This window comes from Pteropus medius, unplaced genomic scaffold (assembly GCF_902729225.1).
Source record: "Pteropus medius unplaced genomic scaffold, Ma_sr-lr_union100, whole genome shotgun sequence".
Classification (NCBI taxonomy): Eukaryota; Metazoa; Chordata; class Mammalia; order Chiroptera; family Pteropodidae; genus Pteropus; species Pteropus medius.
In genome coordinates, this window is record NW_024340700.1 from 2,995,039 (window position 1) to 3,018,202 (window position 23,164).

Sequence of the window (23,164 nt, forward strand, 5' to 3'; positions counted from 1 at the left end):
TGGAACCCCAGATGCAGGGACACGGGCTTCGTGGAACTGGGGACGGTGGGGGCGGGGGAAGGCACTCATCACACACACCCACGCACACACACATACACGCCACACATGCCACACACACGCCACACACAGGCACATCCTGCCACACACACACACACCCCCCACTCATGTGCCACACACAGGCACATGCCACACACACATGCACACATGCACACCACAAACACAGGACACACAGGCACAGCCACACACACACACACAGGCACACGCCACATACACACACGTGTGCGCACCACGCACACACACGCGCGTGCCCTGCTCCCTCTCTCACATTTCGGGGCCCATTCTAGAGATAATTTCCCTGGAGCTTGATGAAATTCAGCACGGAGGTGGCCTTTCTGCCATGCTCCATCCTCCCTCATCACCAGCTTCAGACCAATCACGGGGGGTGGGGGCGGGGGCGGGGCAAGCTCCAGACTCCCCCTGTGACTGGGGCCCTGAGCCCGGCCCTTCCCCGCCAGCGCCAGCAGCAGGCTCCCCTCTCTCCTCCAGGGGTCACAATTGGGTTGCAAATCCCGCACCGCACAGCGAGTGAGTAGCCTGATTGGGAGCAGTTTATTCGAATCCTTCCTCATTAAGATTCAAACGGAATAAGTAGGTAGAAATTGAACAGACACCGAGATCGTGCCTTGCTGCGTGCACAGTCAGTAAACGTTTATGCACTAAGCCCAGTTTGTGTGTTTTCTCTCTCTCTCTCACGGTTGTTCTTCCAACCCGTCCTGCTTGCTGTTTTAATGCATAATTAAGAAGGTCAGAATTAATGAAGCGGTGTGGAGTAAAGTTCAAGGAATCCCCAGGCACTATTTATTCTATTAGATGTCAGGCATGAATGTCAGCTTGGCAGCGCCAGCCGCATGAGCAATGGGGCTGGCTGCATTTCAGGAACAGCCCACCAAGGAGACTCACCTGCACCATCAAGTCATTCTTGAGCTCCTTCCCTGCGAAAATCACACGCAACTGGTCAGCCGGAACCCCCTGTCGCTTAGCAACCACCTCCTTGAGCTGAAAGATGCTGGTGGCGGAATCGACCTCCACTGGGAAACCATGGCTGGAGTTGAACCTCACAAACACTGCCCAAGACAATTGGAGGGGAGAAAAAAAGAAAGTGAGCATTCGTCAAAGCTCTCAAGTGGCAACAGCAACGTTTCTGAACCAACCCTGACCCAATCTCAGCCCCCGGTGAACTGCATACGTTTCCTTTCGCGTACAGCGCTGTCGAACGAGGCTTGGAGAAACACAGTTTCCCTTTCATGTATTAGTCAGTGACCCACAAAGAAAACTTCACGCTCCTTTCGACGTCTGTCCTGGGGAACGGGACTCAGGCGGAGCGCTTCCTCGCCTGAACTAAGAGTCCCTTGAGTTTTTCAGAGATTCGCCTCTGACAGCCTGTGCAGACACAGGCTCCCTCCACCGAGCCCCGCTCCACAGAACTCAGACGCATTGGGTTCGCGCTCTTGGTACAGGAGGTCCTCGTTCTGTGACTTTAAGTGAAACAACGGTAATGAAACCAGTTCTACCCTGGGCTCGTTGACGTAAACAAGAGCTAAGGTCCTACTGCGTCGCATCGACATTATAAGGAAACGAAATTATTTAGGGACCTGCTCTATAGCAGCGGAGAAAAGTCTAGCTGCATTAAAGACGAGGGAGCAGACCCCCCACCCCCACGCCCCACCCCAGCTGTGCGTAAGAGCCCTGGGCATCGGGGGTCCCAGCCCAGTCTCCGCTGGGCCTTATGGAGATACCAGTTTGTGTTTACTTTGGAAACTAGTGACGCCACTTCTCTTACTGGAACCACTATTCCCCTGGAGGCCCGGGCTGCAACCCTGCAGCCTCGTGCAAGCCTTCTCCTCGCTCAGTTGCCACACCGCCTCGGCAATGTCCCTCCCATCTGTCCTCTCCTTTCCATTTCCGTTACTCTCGATAAATCTTTTCCAAGTTCTTGCAATGGCCTTCCAACCGGAGTCTTGATTTACCGCTTCGCTTCCAGTATGTCCTATGCCATTCTGCAGAGTACGCCTGACCGACGCAGAGCTCTGACCATCTCGCAGCAGATACTTGAAAGTCTCATAGCGACCACTGCGGAGAAAACCCCAAGCCCCCTCCTCTCGCCTGGCATGAACCTGCTTCCCAGCATTTTCTCTGTAGCCCCCACACGGATTCTGCTAAACTAAGTGCTCGGAGAAAAACCGCAGAAAAGCACTGGACGCATCTCTCGTCTTGATTCATGCCTCCTTCAGCTCCGTCGGTGGAAAGCCGGCTCGCCTCCACGATCCACCCGGACCGTGACCTCCTCCGAGGGGCCTCTCAGTCCTGGCCCCCCGGGGGCAGAGCCCACCTCTTCGCGACTCCAGTGGCATTCGCTTGCAATAGTCGCCACATTCTCCCATGGCAGCAGTGGTGCACAGAGGCCACGAGCACACTCTGTGGAGTCAGAAGGACTTACGCAGGCACCCATCCCTGTAGGGCCACGAGCAGCTTCTGGACTGGGATGGACGTACGAACCCTCGCTCATTAACTCTCAGTCCCCTAACTTCCACGTCTGGATAAACCATGGAAGATGTTCTGTGATTCATTACATAACGCGTATAGTATTTACAAGTGTGGCGTAGTAGCCTTCAAAAACAATCGATATTTGCACTGCCTTCGATGTTTTGGGTACATACTTTACCTTTATTAAAAGATGACAAATTCTTCAAAGCCAGGCGTGATAGCTTATTTATCACTGTATGTCCTTTAAATAGAGCATCGCCACTAACTCGTTCTCAATTCAAATGTGAGATGCCCACCTACTAATAACTCTAATAAAATAAACCTGCAATGCCAATAAGGATCAAGCACTTACGACGTGGCAGAAGTTACACCTCGCACATGATGCTATCTCTAAGCTTCCCCGTGACCCAGTAAGGTCAATATTATTATCCTTATTTAATAGAATGGTAAATCGAGACCTAGAGAATCTCAGTCGCTTTCCTAAGGACATCGGCTACTTTGTGTTGGAATCAGAACTCAAATTCAGTTCAACCTAACTCTAAACCCCCTTCCACTCCTACTGCAACGGGCTGCCTAAAACAGTCTCCGAGGAAAAGTCCACATTCCTTTTCCTTGTGATCAGAAAGAAACCACAGCCACGACAAAGGCTTCATAACATAATTCAGATACTCCCTACACAGGTGAGCGGCAGAAAACGGGATTAAAACAGGAAAAGCTCTTGTGAAGGTCTGAGAAAAAGAGAGCAAGAAATGACGGTTCTAAGACAGAATGAGGTAAAAACGACCCGGCAGGAGAGCCGGTGGCACAGGCGACAGCGCACGAGCGAAAGCCTGGCGTTCTGTGCCAGCGTGGAAAGTATGTCGGAAAAATAAGAATTGGAAGTGACAAACGTGTTCCAAATCAAGACAATCGATGGGGGAACAAAACAATTACAGGGGAAAAGGTGCTTTCGATATACTTTCAAGTGGATGTCATGAGACACTGTTGAAATTATAAGGGAAAAACAGTGTATTGGAAGCCCTGGAGGTATATTCGCGGCATCCTCAGATCAGAGACCATAAGACAACCAACGCATCAGAACAGACGGAGGACGAGCGAGGGGCGATTAGAGACAAAAGGTATGTGGTCCCGGCTCTAAACTTGATGTTCTAGGAGCGTGAATAGACTTCTTCAAAAAGCAAACGGCCTAGGGAGAATATAGGAAGAAGCAACTGGGAACTTTCTAAAAGCTACTAAAAAAAGGGATCAAAAGTCTAGGAGATCTTAGCTTGAGGACTTTTTTCTCCAGGGGTTCAAATTCTGGAAATCTTGCCTTACGGACAAAAGTTAGAAAAAACAAAAAACAAAACAAAACAAAAAACTACAGGAAACAAAACTTCAAAAAACATACCAGACGATTCTGTCCCACTACTTAAACCATTAGTATCTGAAAGCCTTTTCTTTTCCTTATAATTTAAAAAAAGAAGTTTACAGTCTCTGAACTTGTTACATTTGAACGCATCTCATAAATACTTCTGAAGCAAGTATGTTCAAACAACATGGCAGATTTATGGGATGGATTTCAATGGAAAGAGCGATCAAAGGGCAGCTAAAATGTCGGCGTGGGGAAGAACGAACATCTTACACCGACCTGATCATCCATAACCAAATGACTAGTGCTTTCCTGGAGCATCATTTGCAGTGGGGCATGTGTGAGAAACGTGCCATGTCCCATCTGTACTTTGGGGAACAAAAGAGGAGAGAGGGGAGGAGAGGGGAGGAGAGGGGGGAAGCACCCGACCCTCTCCTTCCACCGCCTCTTAAACAGTCGTAGAAAGCAGTGTCTTTATTTATTTATTTTTATTTTTTATATGCCTATGGCACCTGGTCTTCCTAGGTGGTCTCCCATCCAAATACTAACCAGGCTCGACCCTGCTTAGTTTCCGAGATCAGACGGGATCGGGCACATTCAGGGTAGCATGGCCATAGACTAGCAGAGTGTCTTTAGAGCCAGAAAAAGAGTCATCTGAATCCTGGTTGTGTCATTTGCTAATTTTAGGATTTAGGACAAGTGCATGGTCATCTTGACTCTTAGCCTCCTTACTTGCTAAATGGAGATGATGTACGCCTCCTCCAATGCCTGTTATAAAGGAAGCGCTGAGGTGTGTGGATGTATTACGAGACTTTGGAAAGAGTCCTTAGTGCAGAGCCTGTTCTTTTAGTACAGGGCACAACTGTCTTCTGAAAATAGTTCCCTAACTTTAGTCACCTAGAGCAGAGCTGAATTAAAGCAGCGTCCATCGTCTCGACAGACTGTAACTAAGACAGATTAGATGAGATGAGCGTAAATGCTAAATCAAGTAGTCTGTTTTTCTGGCTTCTGCTACATTTCATAATGGATAGAAAACTTCCAAGAACGAAGGGACATGATCAAGAATTTAGCTTATCTCCATTTTCCGAGATTTCATTATAAATTAGAAGTTCTGAAATGCATTGTTTTAATGACACCTATAACAGCATTAGAAATAAACAGCATATCAATAAACATTACTCGTAATCTGTATTACGAATAAACACCATAATGCACTGATAAGAAAACAGGTCACTAGTCATAGCGATTGATCCCTTGGAACAGAGGTGACTAAGGTGGACCATCGAAGTGAAACTCCTTTGAAAACCGGGGTCACAGAGCAGCCCATCCAGCTGTGAGCTCTGAATCCGGCTCGTGGGCGGAAACCCTACTCTCGGGCCCTGTTTCCGCCTCGCGCCTTTATGCCGCTGCCACCTTTCAGCGTCACATGTCAGGGCGGCGAGCACGGTTTTCCTTGAGTGCAGCTCTAGGAAACAGCACCATGAAAACTACTATTCAATTAACCATCGGGACAAGGAGATCGCAAAATCATCCCCTAGAACTAGACTGAATTTTCTGGATCTCGGCTCAACGTCAGTTGACCTTGCGCACACGATTTAACCTTTACTGGGCTGTTACAAGGATCTAGGTTATTATTAGCTATTACTATTTTTAAATTATTATTGATATCACATAACCTAGTGCTTGACCATATGCTGTCTGATATCATCCTTTATTAACTTCTTACATAATTCTTAATGCCTAATTATCCTTTAATTTCTTTCTGATCAGAAACCTCATTGAGCCTCCCCACATTCACCATGACAGTGTAAAACAGAGCCCAGGATTTCTGCTTTTTGTAATGACCGAGTAACATGCTACCAGACCAAGTGCCTTGCAGAAAACAACTGTAACATCTGAACTTCGTAGAGAAAGCAGATACTTGAAGACACAGAGGAGGGAACAAAAAAAAAAAAAAGGAAGATTCTGGTAGGGCGTACACACCAGGAGGAGCAAAGACCTGTAAGCTCGATTTCACAGCTTTTAGCTTGCGGCCACGTACACCGGCTGTGGCACGCAGGGCTGCAGGCGCACGGGTGGCAGAACCAGTCTTTCTAGCCCGAAGAAGCAAAACATCGAATCTGAGGGAACCAAAGCTGGGGGGATCTCTGAAGGACAGGAGCCAGAAAGGGAATCTCAAAGTTCCGTCTACCCACCTCTCCGGCTGACCGCTGCCCCCCGACGGTGCATAAGACGAAGCATCTCGGCAGAGGACAGTGTGACCTCCGCCCTTTGCATGTGGCTGCACATACTGGCTCCCCTCCAAAGAACGCAGTGTGGAAAGGGTGATCGAGTGACACTTCTCCGTAGGGGAATCTGGGGAAAGGACTTCGGCCACACGATCCAGGCCAACAGCAGCAGAGCGAAGTCACGTCGACTCTGTGCTCACTTGATAAGACCGACCGAATGAAAACGGCATTTTATCTCCGTGGTCTTCCTCTCGAAAACGCATGACCCTGGTCTACTCCCGAGAAAAGCATCAGACAAAACGCACTTGAAGTATGGTCTAAAAACTACCTGACTGGTACGCCAGAAACCAGGGAAGTCGGAAAAGCTGTCCCCACCCAGAGTGACCTAAGGAGGCATAAATATAATGACTGGATGCAGTGCGGTATTCTGAATCCCGAAAGAGAAAAAGGCCATTTGGCAAAAACAAAGAAAATCTGAGTGAAGTTTAGACTTTAGTTCATGAGAATTATCAACATTGGTTTAGTAATGATAACAAATGTAGTATAATAACATAAGATGTTAAAAACTGGGAAACTGGGGGTGAAGTATACTGGGGACTCCCCGTACTATCTCTAAAGCTAAAACTGCTTTAAATAAAAGTTTATTTAAAAAAAAAAAAATCTGAACCAATTCCAAAGCTGGTGCCCAAAGAACAGATTTTTCAGTTCAAATCCAGCCAAAATAATTGCCTCATGAAACAAAAGAAACAACTGTCATCAGAGAAAAGACAACAGAATCCAGACTTTGCAAAATTTAGATTCATAATGTCCAGGATACAAGTCCAAAATTAGCCGACATTTGAAAGAACCGAGAAAATAAAGCATATTTTCAAGAGAAAAGAAAATCAGTTAAGACAAACCCTGAGGTGCCTCTAAGTTTGGAACTAGGAAACAAAACTAAAATGGCCAAGTGTTAATTACTGTCCTTAATGAAGTAAAACAAAATATTCTTGGAATGAATGGAAAGACAGGGCAGAGAAGCAGAGAAACAGAAATTGTAAAGAAGATTCAAATGGAAATTAGAGAAGTAAAACAACAATATAAAAGTGTATTAGACAGGTTTAATAACAAAATAGAGATGAGAGAAAATGTTAATGAAGAACAGTGGAAAAAAAAGACTAAAAAAAAAAAAAAAAGAACAGACCATAGGGACCTCGTAGGTAATATCTAATTGTCTAACATGTACGTAATTTGAGTTATAAAAAGAAAGAAGAGATAATTGGGCAGAAAAATTTGAAGAAATAATGCCCAGAATTTAGAAATATGTGATGAAATAAATAAATTTACATATTCAAGATGCTCAACAAACACGAAGCATGATCAACATGAGTAAGGACACAAAGTACTGGAAGCCAATGACCACGTTTGGAAAGCAACAGAAAGAAAAGGTCCCTCACACAGTCTTAACATAATGTAATTAATGGTTAACTTCTCAGAAATAATGGAGGCCAGACCGAGAGTACATCTTTAAAGCGTTCAAATTAAAAAAAACAAAAAAAAAAAACAAAAAAAAACAAACAAACAAAAAAACAGCACAAAAGCCCTGTCGACACAGATTTCTATATCCAAAGAAAATATCTTCTAGGAAAAAATAAATAAATTTAAGATAAAAGAAAACGAAGAGAATCTGTCACAGGCAGACTCCCCTAAAAGAAATAGTAAAAAAAAAAAAAAAAAATGTCTCTATACTGAAGGGAAATTACGTCAGATGGGAATTCAGACCCTCAGAAAGGAAAAGAGCATCAGCAACGCTAAGGACCTCAGCAAACGCAAGGCAATTCGATTATGTGGAGTTTGGCTTTGTTCTTCATAATTGAGTACATAGAACCATTGGCTATGGACTGAATTTTGCACACCCCCCATTCAGATTGTGAAGCCTTCACCCCCAGTGTGATGGTATTTGAGGGTGGCGTCTTGAGAAGAGAATGAGGTTTAGAAAAGGATGTGAGGGCGGGGCTCTCGCGACAAATCGGTGTCCTTATGAGAAGGGACGTCACGGAGCTGCCGTCCTCTCTCCCTCCCTCGCCTTCTCCACACATCCCAACTCCTCTTTCCTTGACTAATTCTTCCATTTTCTTCTTTAGTTTTTCAGTAGAAGTCACATTGCGGGAGGTGAAGAACAGGACGTGGGAAAAGACAGAATTAGGGATCTGTGGCTAAGACCGTGGACTCTACCAGTCACCTGCTGGGGCTCGAAGCCCAGGCCTGCGCCCCACCGACTCTGTAACCCTGCCACCCCGTTTCTGATCCTCAGTGTGTTCTCTACAGAACAGGAGATAGAAATAGTACACGCCTCGTAAAACTGTTGTGAGAATTAAATGAATATACAAAAAGTATTTAGATAAGTACCTAGCACATTGTAAGTTTCAATAATTATTAGCTTTTTCCTAAGGCTCAACATAGGCCTGAAATATTGTGGTTATTACATCGATTGCATAATAGTAATGTTTGGGTAACTAAGAAGTCCACCTTTTCATTTTCTTTCGATAAGAAAGATTTGCCAGATGGAGTTCTATTTCCCTGTGCTTGGTAATTCACTGTAATTGATCTAAAGTGACTCTGGGACACTGATAATGGTTCCTCGCGCTCGGATGGGCCTCTCTGTTTCCAAAGTGCTTTCACGGACATTATCTCCGTTGAACGTCACCACGGCTCTGAGAGATAATTGGGACTCTGCATCTACTATCTCTGCTTTTGAAATGAATAGACAGGCGGAAACGGTTTTGCCTGAGATTTATAAGGAAAGCTGCAGGGACGGGAACCAAGGACGCTGACGTGGGCCTCCGCTACCCCAGTGTGAGGAGGTGGCCCTCCGTGTCCCCGTCCTCACACACCCATTCACAAACTGGTGTGTCTGGGAACACACCTGTGGCTGAGGTAGCACTGAAGACCTCTCCGTTCTCCCTTCTCATCAGAATCAACGCTTCCCCATTGCCCAGAAGACAGGCACGCTGCTCACCCCTCCCGGCCTCGCTCGGTGCTGAGCGCAGGGTGTCAAAGCTGGACAGACAACCGAGTCACAGGTGACCGAGCATCCTCTCTCCTGCGTCGGCCCGCAGTGCAGTGAACCGCGTTCGAGATTCGGGCTGCGACCACTGCCGGGTGGGGCCGGGTGGCTGGGACCGGACAAACTGCACCATGTCGCCTAGATGTAACTTGCTCTCGGGGAGAGCCCCAGGGGTGCAGAGCCAAGGCCTTTGCCTGCAATGCTGCAGGTGCGCACACCTTATTTCATCTGGGAAACTAACTGCTGGCGAAGGTCCACCTCCTACCCCTGGCCACCCGCCTCCTATCCCTCCCTCCCTCCATCCACTCACCCGCCCAGTCATCCGGCCAGATGAACAGCCGCTCGCCCACTGCAATATAAGTATTAAGTTATAACAAGATGACGGTGAGGGCCCTTTTTTTTTTGTTCTCTAACGAATTAATTCTTATTGGCTGACTAATTTGGTAAAGACTGGTTTTGCCAATCCTGTCAAAAGGCAGGTGTTTTCCATAAATTAAATAAGTTACAGATGTGGCTCCAAGACTTTGATAAAAACATATTCGGAGTGAGATAAAACCATTGAATCATACATGCTGCACTGGCAAAGGTATATTGAAATCGACAATACTTCACTTTTCCCAACCTTTTCAAAATGTATCAGATTAAATAAGATGCCTCTAAACGAAAAAGCAGGTAAAATTAATGGTCAGTTCTCAGAAACTGAAAGTGACTCTACACGATTATTTTTTCCAAATGGGTAGCTGCAAATTCTCTGTTTTAAACAAAATTAAAGATGGACGCAATTGGGTTCTAAATGGAGAAAGCACCGAAAGAACTTAATGAAGAATTACTAAGTCATTTTTCTCATATTGTAATTTGGAAGCCTTAAGAGAATGAAGTAATGCTGCTATAGTAAAATCCTTTCTATTCCCATATGTTTATTTATTCGATCAAGGGCTTACTCCTGTAAAAATGAACAGAACAGAATGATGCTGTGCTTATCCCATGCTAGCAATAAGTAATGATCATCCAGGCACATGTTATCCGTCAGAAAAATGACCCGATCCATCTAAGGATGCATTTCTAATGCGATGTTTATGCTTAATAATTATTTGTCAAAAACACCAACAAAAATTATTCATCCAAATGTATACTTATATTGTTTTAATAATTTTATACCAAAAAAATACCCATAACGGTATCACAATCCAGTAGAAATTGTTAATGCCGAGGCTTACGATACCAGGGAATTTAAATGTATATCCTAAATTTCAACATTTATCCGTGTTTTTGTTGCAGAGATGTATTTCAGTGTGATGCAGAAAGAAATTTAAAACAAAAAATAGTCCGTTTTTGTTACTCTCAGGAGTTACATTCTATAAAGTCACCACAAACACCGAATCGGCGAACGCTGAGCCGATGTGCCCAGGAGAAATACAGGGATTCCTGCGAGTCTCTGGCCACATGTCATCAGCAACCAACACGCAGCCTTGTTTTACGTGCGTGTCCATTTGAAGACACCTAATTTAATGCCTAGGCTCGATTCATTAACATCGAATTCACGGCTGACAGCACGAATACTCACTCCTGACCTGGACAAACCTCCAACACACACGTTTTCCCCACAGGACGCGTCTCGGCCTTCTGGGCTGAAGAACAGTAGGAAGCACGTTGGCACCACGCTCGGGAGGCACGTCAATCAGCAAAGTCACAGCCAAAAGCACAAAAATACGAAAACGTGGCACCAAACGCCCCTCACAAAGGACACTTGTTCAAAGTGTGAGCCGAGCAAGGACAGCAGAGCGTCGCCTCATCCGACCTCAGCTCTGAAGCTGCACAGAGCAACTCAGATGTCCTCACTCTGCAAGGGCCTGGGAAATGCCACGGGGTTGATCGGGGGCACAGGCCCAGGTTAGCATTTAGGAGAATTCGCAAATGTGGAATCCGTGAATAATCGATTGACTGTATTATATCAGGATAAAGATTGGCGAGGGAAGAAGGAACAATATAAAATTTCGGACTGTTACAAAACGAGCTTTTTTGTAGATCATTTAAATGACAGTAAGGAGAAAATCATCACGATTTTAATATTCCGCTGAAAACATTTTTTAAAATGATGTAATTATTTTATTATTTAAACCTTAATATTAACAATATGGTACTACTACAAGTATAAACCTATAATAAAAATTTTTATATTGACTTAAAAAGGTGCAAGGAAGTATGTGATTGTCCAAAATAAGTGTTTTCATGGTATACGTGAGCAAAATAGTTTGAAGATTACTGACTCAAATATAAATGGAGGCCAAAAATCACAATCAGCAAACTGGAGATTATACTGTACTGAGGTTTCAGGGTTGGTGTCTTTGTTTTCTTAATCACAGATGATATATTTTTCACATATAATTTTTTCTTTGCTCTTTTATGTAGAGACAATTTTCCAACAATTTAGCATTTTTCAGTTGCTTCAATCAAAAAGAGGCTCATAAAGGTATCTAAGAAAAACAGCTCCTCACACAGAAGCACCATTTTAAGAAAAAGCTAGTACTATATAAATCTATTCTGATATTAAATGTTCTCAACCTATGTCTTTCCCTCCCAGAGATGGGATAGCTTGAAAGCTTTGTGAATACAATTAATTAGCCCCAGCTTTTTGTTTTTTAATGATGACTTATAGCCCTTATCTCTCTCTATATTTTCTTGCTATAAATAATTTCCACGTGACGCTAAAGTAAATTTATCTCAATAATGTTTAAGATGAAGAAAATGAATATAATTAAATTATTTTATTGAGTAAAAGAATGGAAGAAGCGAATGTTTTCATTGGGAGCTAATATAAATGATCGATTCCTGCATTAAAAATATTTACGCTAACATGTTCCAAAGATAGCATCACATCGTTGTTGAGTTAATACAAGAAACACTTGGAAGAGTGCCTGGCACACAGTAAGCACTCACTAAATGACAGTCAGTACGAATAATATAGTATGAGAAATCAATATTCCGTATCTTCTATTGACTTAGCAAATCATAATCAATGGTTAACAAAATGATCAGTTAGATAGTAAAAGGAAGTCTGTCCCATAAATCAAAACTGACACTACAATTTTATCCCTTAGACATACATATACTATCCCACTTGTAAATATATTCTCTAACTTGCGGCAAAGACTTAAACCAGTGGTAGGCACCATTCGACACCTGTCACTGTAGAGTGAGTTCACATGCAGAGGCTCTCAAGTGAGGCCAGCTGGGTGAAATGTCTTCTCAACTTTCTTAATGTGCCATTTTCCCTTTTTATGCTTTAATATCCTCAACAGTAAAAATATTCACAACCTATCTTACAAGATGAAATCGGTAACTACATGTGGAATTCTTAGATTAATGCATAGGGTGTTTTAAGGACTCGGTAAATGTGTGCAGCTATTACTAAACAATAAGAATCAACTGCATTTCCCAACATAAATTGGAAAAGAGCTTTCTAGCAGTCATCAGAATAATCTTACATTCTGAAACTCCATATGGAAATATCTGTTAGAATCTTAAGATCTCTGTAGATGTGGAAAAATTGGAACCTCATGCCTTGCTGGTGGGAATGTAAAAAGGTGCAGCTACTTTGACAGTTTCTCAAACAGTTAAACATAGAGTTACCACATGACCCAGCAATTTGACTCCTAGGTATTTACCCGAGAGAAATGAAGACGTATGTCCATATAAATACGCATACGCGACTGCTCATATCAGCATTAATCCCAAAAGCTCAAAGGTGGATTAATTAGAAAATGAATGTATGCGTACGTGTAGTATATCCATGCAATGGAATATTTTATGGTCATTCAAAAGGGATGGAGTACTGATTCGTACTACGACATGAATGAAACTTAAATGAAACGTAAGTGAAAGGAGCCAGTTACACAGCATCGCACGCCAAATGTTCCATTCACATTAAATGTCCAGAACAGGCAAATCTAGAGACACGGAACGTATGTTAAGTGGTTGACTAGGATGGAGCACGTTTGGGGAGAAATGGGAGTTACTGCTAAGGGGCAGAGGGTTTCTTTTCACGGTGATGGACTATTCTAAAATTGATTGTGGTGATGGTCACGCAACTCTGGGAACATACTAAAAAACACTGAATTTTACACTTTAAATGGGCGAATTTCGTAGCATGCAAATTATATCTCAGTAAAGCTGTCTTCGCTCAACTCCCTCTGAAACAGTTCTGCATATCCATCACTTACCAAATACTCAGATAAAAAAGTTTATTGAGGACTTTTGGAATAAGCAAATGAATGAATGTGTATTCATTTTGTTTTAAAAGGCTTTCTTTCCTATTTTCATCCATTAAAGAAGTCTGCAATTATGAGAATAAACGTAAAAAATTTATAGACATCATCTTTTGCATTTGGATGTTTGTTTTTATAATTTGGTAATATTCTGTTTTTTAAATATCCCACAGTGGCTGTACGTTAGAAGTGCATTAAGGACCCAGAATAGTACTAATGGCATAAAAACATGAAGGAGACATATATTTCAGCATTTAATATAGAAAATTTAATTTGCTCAAATTACAGTTTTAATTTCCATACGCTGTAAAGCAAGTATGAATAAGATTTAGACCAAATTTCTAGTGACATTGAAATTCATTCATTCATACTTTCAACAGTTGCTGAATAAGTAGCTGTGTGCTAGGCACGGTGCTAGTGATGTTGAAACAGAAACATGTATTACAATGTGATAAATGCCATATTAGAGTTTGTACCATGTGCAATATACCAAATGCTGAGAACAGAGAAGACGGCCGAAGGCTGGAGGAGTTAAAGATATTTCAGAGATAAAGATACATTGATGGCAGATAGAGAAAAAGAAGGAAGGAATTTCCAGGTAGAGATTTTTTTTTAATTGCTACAGGTGAAAGACATATTAACTAATTACTCCTTTAGGAAAAAAACAAAAAACAAAAAAACTTTTTTTTTATTAGCCATGAGGACATCAGCGTTATAGATATATTTGTAGTAGTAAACAGATAGCAGTAAGGGTCTGAAATAATGTTGAGAACTGTGGAGGTGTTCCTTGAAACTTTCAACAGGCTAAGTTATCTATCACACAAAAGGACAAAGAAAATAACTCACCTTTCAATATCCAGACATGTTAACTAAGCAAAAATACCCTGGGTATCACACGTTTCAAAAGGAAAATGTCAAAATACTTTCATGTTTCTTTCCTGAATTGTATGATATCCTACAAGTCGTTTCATGACTATGAACTGCACACCTGAGGACGATACTTGCTTTAGACATGTGTGTTACGTGCCGCTGAGGCGGCTCCGACTCCTGCTGACTATGAGCGAGTGACGTCCACAGTGCCCCGTCCTAGACAGCCCTGCCCAGCTCCCGCGGACTCCTGCCTCTGGCTTCTTTTAGGATGTCCCTCCATCTCATGCTTGGTTTTCCTGCTAACATTCTTCCGCTGCCTTCTACGTTTCCCAGCATTCTTGTCTTTTCCAGAAAACCCTGCCTTGTCGTGATGCGCCCACAGCAGGACAGCTTCCGTTGTGTCTTTTCTGCCTCCAGCGATGTCTCATGCTTAATTTGCTCCAGGGTCCACGTGTTCATCTTCCTGGTGGTCCAGGGTGTCTATAGAGCTCTCCTCCAACACCATATTCCAACAAATCAATTATTTTCCTGTCGGCCTTCTTCATCGTCCAGTTTCTACATCCATGCAGAGTAACTGGGAAGACGAGGGTGTGGATAACCTCGGCCTTGGTTTCCAATGACATGTCCCTGCTCTTGGTGATCGTTCCTACTTCTTCCATTGATGCCCTTTCAAGTCTCAGCCTTCTCTTGATTTCTTGGCTGCAGTCTCCATTTGTACTGATGACCAAACCAAGGTAAGCAAAATCTTTAGCCATTTCCATGTCTTCCTTGTCTTGGTTAAAGCTGTGTATCGCTTCTGAAGTCATGATTTTTGTCTTCTTGGTGTTCAAACACAGTCCTACTTTGGCACTTTCTTCTCTCACATTCATCAGAAGCTGTTTTAAGTCACTGATACCTTCTTTGGTTTATAAATGTATGTTAGATGCCATCGAAGTGGTTCCAACTCCTGGTGACTATGAGTGAGTAACGTCCAGTAACCTGGTGTCATCCATATATCTTAAGTTGATATTTATTCCACTAGTTTTTACTCCTCCTTCCTCTGAGTCTAGCCCAGTTTTTCATACGATATGTTCTGTGTACAGATTAAACAAGTAGGGAGATAAAATGCACCCTCGTCTGACCCTTTGCCTATAGGAAACCATTCTGTCTCTCCATATTGCCCTGACTGTGGCTTCCTGTCCACAGCACAGGTCACGCATCAGGACAATCCAGTGCTGAAGCACACCCTTTTCTCTCAGAGCACTCCACAGCTTTCCATGATCCCTGCAGTCAACAGCTTTACTGCAGTCTATAAGACATAGACTAACCCTCTTCTGAAACTCTATGGAGCTCTCTAGTATCCAACGCCTGCTCACAATTAGATCTGAGTGCCTCTTCCTTTGCCGAACCCAGCTTGAAGATCCTGCCTTTCCGGCTCCATATGAGGTAGTAGCCTTTGTGACATCACCTGGACCATGGCTTCGCTTGCGTGGGAAACCAGAGCAGTGTTCCTGCTCTCCCTGACATGTCCTTTCTTGAAGACTGGGATGCACACCGAACGTTTCCAGTCTGTAGGCTACTGTTTTGTTTTCCATATTTGCTGCCATATTCTTGTTAGGATTTGGACGGATTCAGTCTCTGTGGCTCGATGTGTACTGTTAACTCGGCATCAGATGTGTTAACACGGTTTCTCACAAGAGCATCTCTAGTTGAACTATGTAAATTGATGGAATTATCACAAACATCAGGCCCATTTCATTTCAGCTTGACTTTCCCCGCTCCCCCGACCCAGTCTCCTCCGATATAAGCTTTAAGGGTTAAGAAGCTAATGTGCATCTCGCCTTCTCATTATACATAGTCCTATAGGTCGATCTGCAATAATGACGATGTGCTCTGATATGGCTGAGTACTTTCCAAATTTTAACACGGAAATGGAAAAAAAAAAAATACACGTCCATGAGATAATTTTAAGCCTAAATATCTGAAGTTCAAGATCAGGAGTGAAGTGAAAACTTTAGTCCAGTGAGTTTAAAACTTATCTTTGAACGTGTTAGTTCCCACTTTGATGCAAAGTCTCTGCAAGAGTTTGTATGAAAGCACTTAACTCTCTATTATGAAATGCTCCTGACTTATTTCAAATGATTGCTCTTCAGGGAAATACAACAAGCATTATGGTAAAGATTATTCCGAGCACATTTAAATCACCATAATATTAACAATTCACAATAAAAAATAACTCCAATCTCTCTGGAGATCATTCTCCACTGGCTCTTAGGTTTCTGCAATTGTGCCGCACGAGCCTCTGTGCTGGACCGTTTTCAGGGACGTCTGTGCAGCAAACATCCTTGGGAGACAGAGACGGCATCTCCCTGGGTGGCAACGAGCAGGCAGGCTCGCTGTGCTGTGAGAGATCCGGGTTCCCTGAGCCCCGCGCTCCACTTTAACTCCGTTCCATATACTGTGTGTGCAGGTGTCACCTGGCCCCATTCGCATTGCCCTATGGGAACTGAGGGTCTGGGGGATGATGATAATGTGGCTATTGTTGTTGCTGTGAGTGATAAACGACTCTCTTTTCTGACCCAGGAGTCGCCTGTCCTTAGCGGTGTCCAAGCAACCAGGACAGGCTAATTTGTTAGCTTGCAAGCAAGGTGAAATCTTAGACCCTTTGCAGTTCTTGGCACTGTCCATCATCTCCCGGCCGTAGGCATTATGTTCTCACTCTCTGGGGCGTTTTTTTCCTTTTGATTTTTGGGCACTCCGTAAAGCACATTTAGAAAAACGAACTCTGGGCTGAAATCAAAGCCATGTCTTTATTTTATTCAAGGACTTTCCCTACCTTGTCTTTTCTGAGATGAAATCCTGAGGTAATGTTTTAAGCTTTGGAAATGCTTATATTAACTAAAAGTACTTTCCACAGAAAGAACGCTAACAATCCTGTGCCATGTATGCCAACTTAGAAAAATGAAATTGTTGTTTTCCTTCTCACTTTGAAAACTTGCCGATGCTAATTAAAAGGTGATTATTTGTTTTCGTTTTTCGCACTGAAGTCTTTAATTCGAATTGAATGTATCTCTGTAAATGAGAATGAGGGATCCAATATTATAGAGACACATAGATAGCGACGTTAAATAGCTAAATAAACTTTGCAAAACACTCATAATTAAATGACAAAGTGTTTCATTCACCTCTTTCAGGATTTTAAACATTTAACATAAAACTTCTATTTTCTAAAAGAAAAACTAAAGTCGGATTTTAAAAATCTAGACAACTTCTCCAAGTAATATAGCATTCATATGTGGAAACAGAGAAAGCTTTTAAAGTCACATCCTATTTCATTAGAAATTTGTCTACAAATGCGTGTTTTTAAAACTTCCCCCTTTAATAAATGTTAGTATCTTTGTCACTCCACCAAACACACTGAGAAAAGCGAGAGGCCGGTCTTACAGCCAGGTGATCGTGTGGCTGGTGCCGCACGCAGGGCACGCAGTGGCCTCCACATGGCCATGGTCCTCCACCTGTGCGGCAGACCCACACCCTGCGCCCCCGCCCTAGCTAAGACGATGCTTGCCTAAAACCTCGGGGAGCTTGTGAGAATCTTCTCCAAAGATTATTTTATCATCTGGTTCTTTGAATACTAAGCTCCCTTCCCAGGTATCGGTTCTATAAACATAGCATTTAAAAAAGCCAGCAGAAGAGTCAGATCCTCTGTGTCCAAGCGTTTGTGCAAGTCCAGGAAGTGAGCTAGCTGGTGTCGCAGGTAGCCCGTGTGGCAGCATTGAATTTATCACCGGATGTCTGTTGCTGTTTACAGAATTGCCCTTTATTTTTCTTTGGTTTTTAGATCCCCAAACGGTTTACGGACTACCTACAGGATGGATTTCAAACTTTACCAAACCTTCTCTTCTTATAAAGTGTTTATCTGCCATAATAGCCATTCTACCCCGCCTTTGAAGGAAATTTCTAAAAATTTTACTACTCATTTCACTATATTACAATAATATGAGTTCACCTGATTAATGCATAAAAACTTCTAATTTTCTTTCAGAATTAGACAGATTGATCTCTTTTTACCTGATGTATAATTCATAAACCATAAAATTCACCCTTTGAAAGTATACAGTTTAATAGCTTCTAGTACATTCAGAGAGTTGTACAAACATTCTAGTTGTCCATCACTATCTAGATAGTTCCCCAACATTTTTGTTACCCACCCCTTCTCCCCAAGAATCTCCCACCAATCAGCAGTCACTCACCCAAGCCTCCGGCAACTAGGAATCTATTTTCTGTCTCTATAGATTTGCCTTTTCTAGGCATTTCATATAATACGCTTTTTTGTCTGCTTTTTTCACTTAGCACAATATTTTCAAGGTTGTAGTATATGTCTGTACTTCATTACTTTTTATGGCTAAATAATATTACGTTGTATGAACATAACACATATATCTATGATTTGATGGATAGTTGGGTTGCTTCTTCTTTTTGGGGTATTATAAGTAATGCTGCTGTGAGCATTTGTGTACAAGTTGTCATGTAGACACATGTTTTCTTGGGTAAATACCAGCAGGTCATATGGTAACTCTATGCTTGACTTTTTAAGGAACTGTCAAAACTTGATGGATCATTAATATAGTGCAGAAATGATAGTTTCATACGATATTGCTTAGGCAGGGTTTCGTCAAACTAGCAACGTCATGTCAATTCATTTGCCTTCCCATGATGCAGACTCACATTTTAAATAAGCATCTAAGTACACCCTCCGACTGACGGCTGCTACTGACGGATGGTGACTCTGGGTGGTTATGGTGCTGCTATCCATCTCTCCTTGCGAGATCACAAGAAACCTTGGGAAAATGGTCTTGTGGTCATAATTCTCAAATATTTCTCTGCTAAATTTCCTTAATTGTTTTCCATGTTTTAAACTAGTTCCAATATTAGGCTTCATGTTTCTTCGTGTTTTAATTGACATAAAATTGACAAATAATATTGTATTCGTTTTAGGTGTGCAACTTTAAATATATCTGATATATATGTGTATTATGAAGTGATCACCACAGTAACTTTAGTTAATAGCCATCACTATATACATTAAGATGTGCTCACTCAGCAACGTTCGAATACATACAGTGTTATTAACTACAGTGCACTGAACCCTCAGAACTTAGTCATCTCATAACAGGAAGTCTGTACCCTTTAGCTACTTCAATTTCTTCTTTTTAATCACAAATCTTGGTTCCTAGTTGAAAATACAGCTTTAAAAATTATTGCACTTTGAAAAGCTAAATGAAAAATGACAATAAAGTCACCAAACACAAAATTATGGATATTAAAAATAAATCCGAAAGCACAGTGCTTCGGATTTGCACAGTAATGAAACCGCGCTAACATTAAAACTACTTAGTTTGCTGAGAACAGCAACAAAAGAAAAACTCCATTCACTAAACGCGATAAAAATTCTACGATCCTTTACTTTTATGTTAGGAAAACCAAAACGGGAGCTCGTCCTGACACGAATTATCGTTTTAGCTTGATCGTGTGTGTTTGACAGCACCTTTTCAGGTCAAAAAGTCATGTAATTCACGGTTTTGAGGTTTCGTTTTGTTTTGTTTGTTTGTTTTAATGATCAGAAAAGAGGGAAAGGACTGGAGGAAGGAAAGAAGCAGGAGAATAGGAGGGAAAGAAATAGATCAAGAAACCAAAAACAGAGCGACTTCAGAAGACCCGGAGAGGTGAACCAGGTAAACGGTGACGGGAGAAGGGGGCGGGGGGCTGGCTTGTTTGGGGGGCGCCATGCGACTCTGTCAGTTTCTCCCCTTCACCACTCGTGTGACTTTAGACACGGATCTTATTAATGCACGGTTCTTATAAATTCTTAGGCACCATGTGATTTGAAAGTAGTGAAGGAAACGGATTTCTCAGAATTGCATTTTTCTGGCTTTTTCTTCACATGAGGGAACGATCACTCACTTCAATATCAAGAGTACAGTTACACAGCATTTAAGAGATAAAATACTATTTTGAAATGAGAGTATCTGCTGCATTTTCATGTTTGGCATAAATAATGGTAAAAACGGGGATCAAAGAAACGGAATTCTAATATTATGTCAGAAGAAGCAGATGAAACAAACGACCTTCGTGTTGCAAAGACATTAAGATACAAAATAATTTTTTTCTGGAGGTAGATATTTAGCTAATGATGGTATTTCTTTACAAATTTAAAATAGAATAAGAAGCATTAAGGTGACATTTATTATCTAGATAATGTCAAGTGCTAATGGCAGGTAGAACGTAGAACACTGACTTCACCTGCATGTGATATGGAAAGTTTGTCACCACAACCTATTACATAAAAATTTAATCATGGCTAAATTTTTCGATAAGTTTTATGTGTTCCTGAGAATCCACTAAAACTGAGTTATGAGGAAGGTGTATGGCGATATTTAAGAATTTAACAAAGTTATCACGAGAACATCACACTAAGTTTTATCTCACCCTCTCTCCCTATCTGCAACCTCGAGCTATATGGTGACTAATATATCTTAATGTATTTCTGTATATCAATATTTTTATTATGTTATTTCTTACGATGACAACTCCGGATAATAACTAGTGTGGAAAGAAAATACAAGAACCACCAATATTTTTCTTTTCTTGACATACTTGTAGAAATATATTTTTATGTTTATAACAGAAGTTAATAAAGAAACATGCTCAGCTTATTATTTCTAGATTGATTACAGAAATAGCTGGTTCTCTTCTTGATGATGTGGAAGTTTATACTTGTATCGATGAGGCAACGGCTGTGATAAATTACTTCAAGAAAATAACACTTCTCATTGTTTTCTCTCTTTCTTCCTTACACATTTGTAACTGGTATCACGAAGTGAAATATGCCTGGGCTTGTCTGCAGGAGACAGAGGCGATCATTCGCAGACTGGGCTGTGTGTGCTAACATTTATTATTCACCTACGCCCCAGGTACTATGTTATTGTTAATTCTGAATACAAGTTGACACCTCACTTGCTACATCTGCTTCGATCGCAGAATAAAGTGGATACCACTATTCTTATTTTTCATTCATTTTTTTCCTTTTTGACACTTCACTTAAAAGGCTAGGTGAATCTGGCTAATTTCTCATTGCTAAGGAAAGTAGCTAAGATCTATTCACACGCATTGCATACTACGGTGAAAATGCATGCAACCTTGTTTCGAGACAGCAGCAACGGAAAAAGCCACCCCCTACTTTCATCCCCGCCCCGTAGAACAACAGGTCACACAAATAAGTAAAACCGGTAAATAAAGAGTCCAGCTCTTATGAATCATTCCTAGGATTCTATTATGACATTTATTTATTACTATTCCAAACCTCTGGTTAAATGTCCACTTCCTGGGGAAGCCCTCTCTCCTCTGCTACTTAAGATCACGAACAATTCAGAACCCCTCGGCACCCCTCACCCTGACTCCCATCTTTCTTCTCTTCCACAGCGTGTGCCCACATTGGACACGCTTCCTCCTGAAGCGGGGTTTGCGTCTGCGCCGTCACTGGGGCAGCCCCAGTCTGCGGCACGTGCTGGCTGCGCAGTCCCTGTAGGATGAACAGACACCGTCACTCAGCTGTGGAGTTCGGGAGTCGTCCATTGGAGGACCTGTCGCCCTCCGCTTAAGTTGTCTGTCACCGCGACTCCCTCCGGGCGGTCCCCTCTCCTCTTCCAGTCTTTGTCCATTTATTATTTCTCTTATCCTGCTTACGATCAAGCCCTTGGTCCTATCCCCGAAGTAAATCTTGGATTTTTCTACTCCTAGCTTCACTGTCTCCACCATTATCTCTGTCTAGCATAAGAATGATAGTCTGTAGCACATCATTATCCTTTACACTTGTCCCTCCCAAGGGCAGTCAGAAGAATAAAGTGACGTCACTTCTGACTTAAAACCTCAGTGACTTACTGCTGTTCAGACCACAACCTGCACTCCTTACTGCAACCTGAGGGCATGACCTGGCCCCCACCTGTCCTCCGGCCTTATCCCACACCCAGGTAGCCGGCCACCAAGCTCCAGCGACACAGTCTTCCCTCTGCGATCCTGGAACAAGCCAAACTCTTCCTGAAGTTTAGGTCTCGGCACCTGCCATTCCCTCTGCCTCTTCCCTCATATCTCACAAGGCTCATTTTCATTCTTTGGATAGCACCTCAAATGCCGTCTTCACCGACACCTCCCCGTGACCACCCTAATTCAGTGGGTGGTCACGGGGAGGTGTCGGTGAAGTCACCTCCGCAGTCACTCTCTCCTCTTGTTTGCTACTGCCATAGTTTTTATTACCAACTTATTTGCTTGTTCTTTATTAGAATGTAAGTGCCAACAGGGCAGGGACTTTGGCTTTCTTTATTAATGGGGAACAATAAAATGCCTGACATAAGATCTATGCACCCCAATATTCATGGCGGCACAATTTACAATAGCCAAGATATGGAAGCAACCTAAATGCCCATTAACAGATGATTCGATAAAGAAATTATGGTTCATATATACAATGGAATATTATTCAGCCATTAAAAGAAAATGAAATCCTACCATTTTGCAATGACATAGATGGACCTAGAGGTTCTTATGCCGAGTGAAATAAGTCAGGCAGAGAAAAATAAATACTATATGATTTCACTTATACATGGAATCTTAGGAACAAAAATAACAAACTAATCAAGAACAGATTCACAAATATAGTGGACAATTTGGTGACAGACAGAGGGGAGAGGGTTTGCGGGGCTGGGAGAATGAGGGGAAGGGTTAAAGAAGTACAAATTAGTAGTTGGTAGTTGGTCACGAGGATGGGGAGCATGGCACAGGGAATGCAGTTAGCATTAGTACGATGGCTGGGTGGAGGGCCAGG

The 23,164-nt window shown here is 42.4% G+C and overlaps 1 protein-coding gene and 1 non-coding gene across 4 annotated transcripts in view; both read right to left on the reverse strand.

Annotated features, from left to right (window-relative positions):
* Nucleotides 1–23,164, reverse strand: part of PRKN (parkin RBR E3 ubiquitin protein ligase) — a 1,016,620-nt gene that overhangs the window by 821,858 nt on the left and 171,598 nt on the right. Inside the window, exons 1-2 of one of the 3 annotated variants that reach the window (XM_039881221.1) lie at nucleotides 6,091–6,132; nucleotides 961–1,124 (exon numbers count right to left, since the gene is read on the reverse strand). The exons of 1 other annotated variant lie outside the window; for it this stretch is intronic. In XM_039881221.1, coding sequence (XP_039737155.1) covers nucleotides 961–1,124; nucleotides 6,091–6,124 — 198 coding nt within the window. In that variant the 5' untranslated portion in view covers nucleotides 6,125–6,132. Of the gene's footprint in view, nucleotides 1–960; nucleotides 1,125–6,090; nucleotides 6,133–23,164 lie in introns of those variants that run through there. One more of the 3 variants, XM_039881228.1, reaches the window with a different exon arrangement.
* Nucleotides 4,396–4,514, reverse strand: LOC120618341 (5S ribosomal RNA). Its single transcript, XR_005657224.1, has one exon. It is a non-coding gene; the product is annotated as a 5S ribosomal RNA (ribosomal RNA).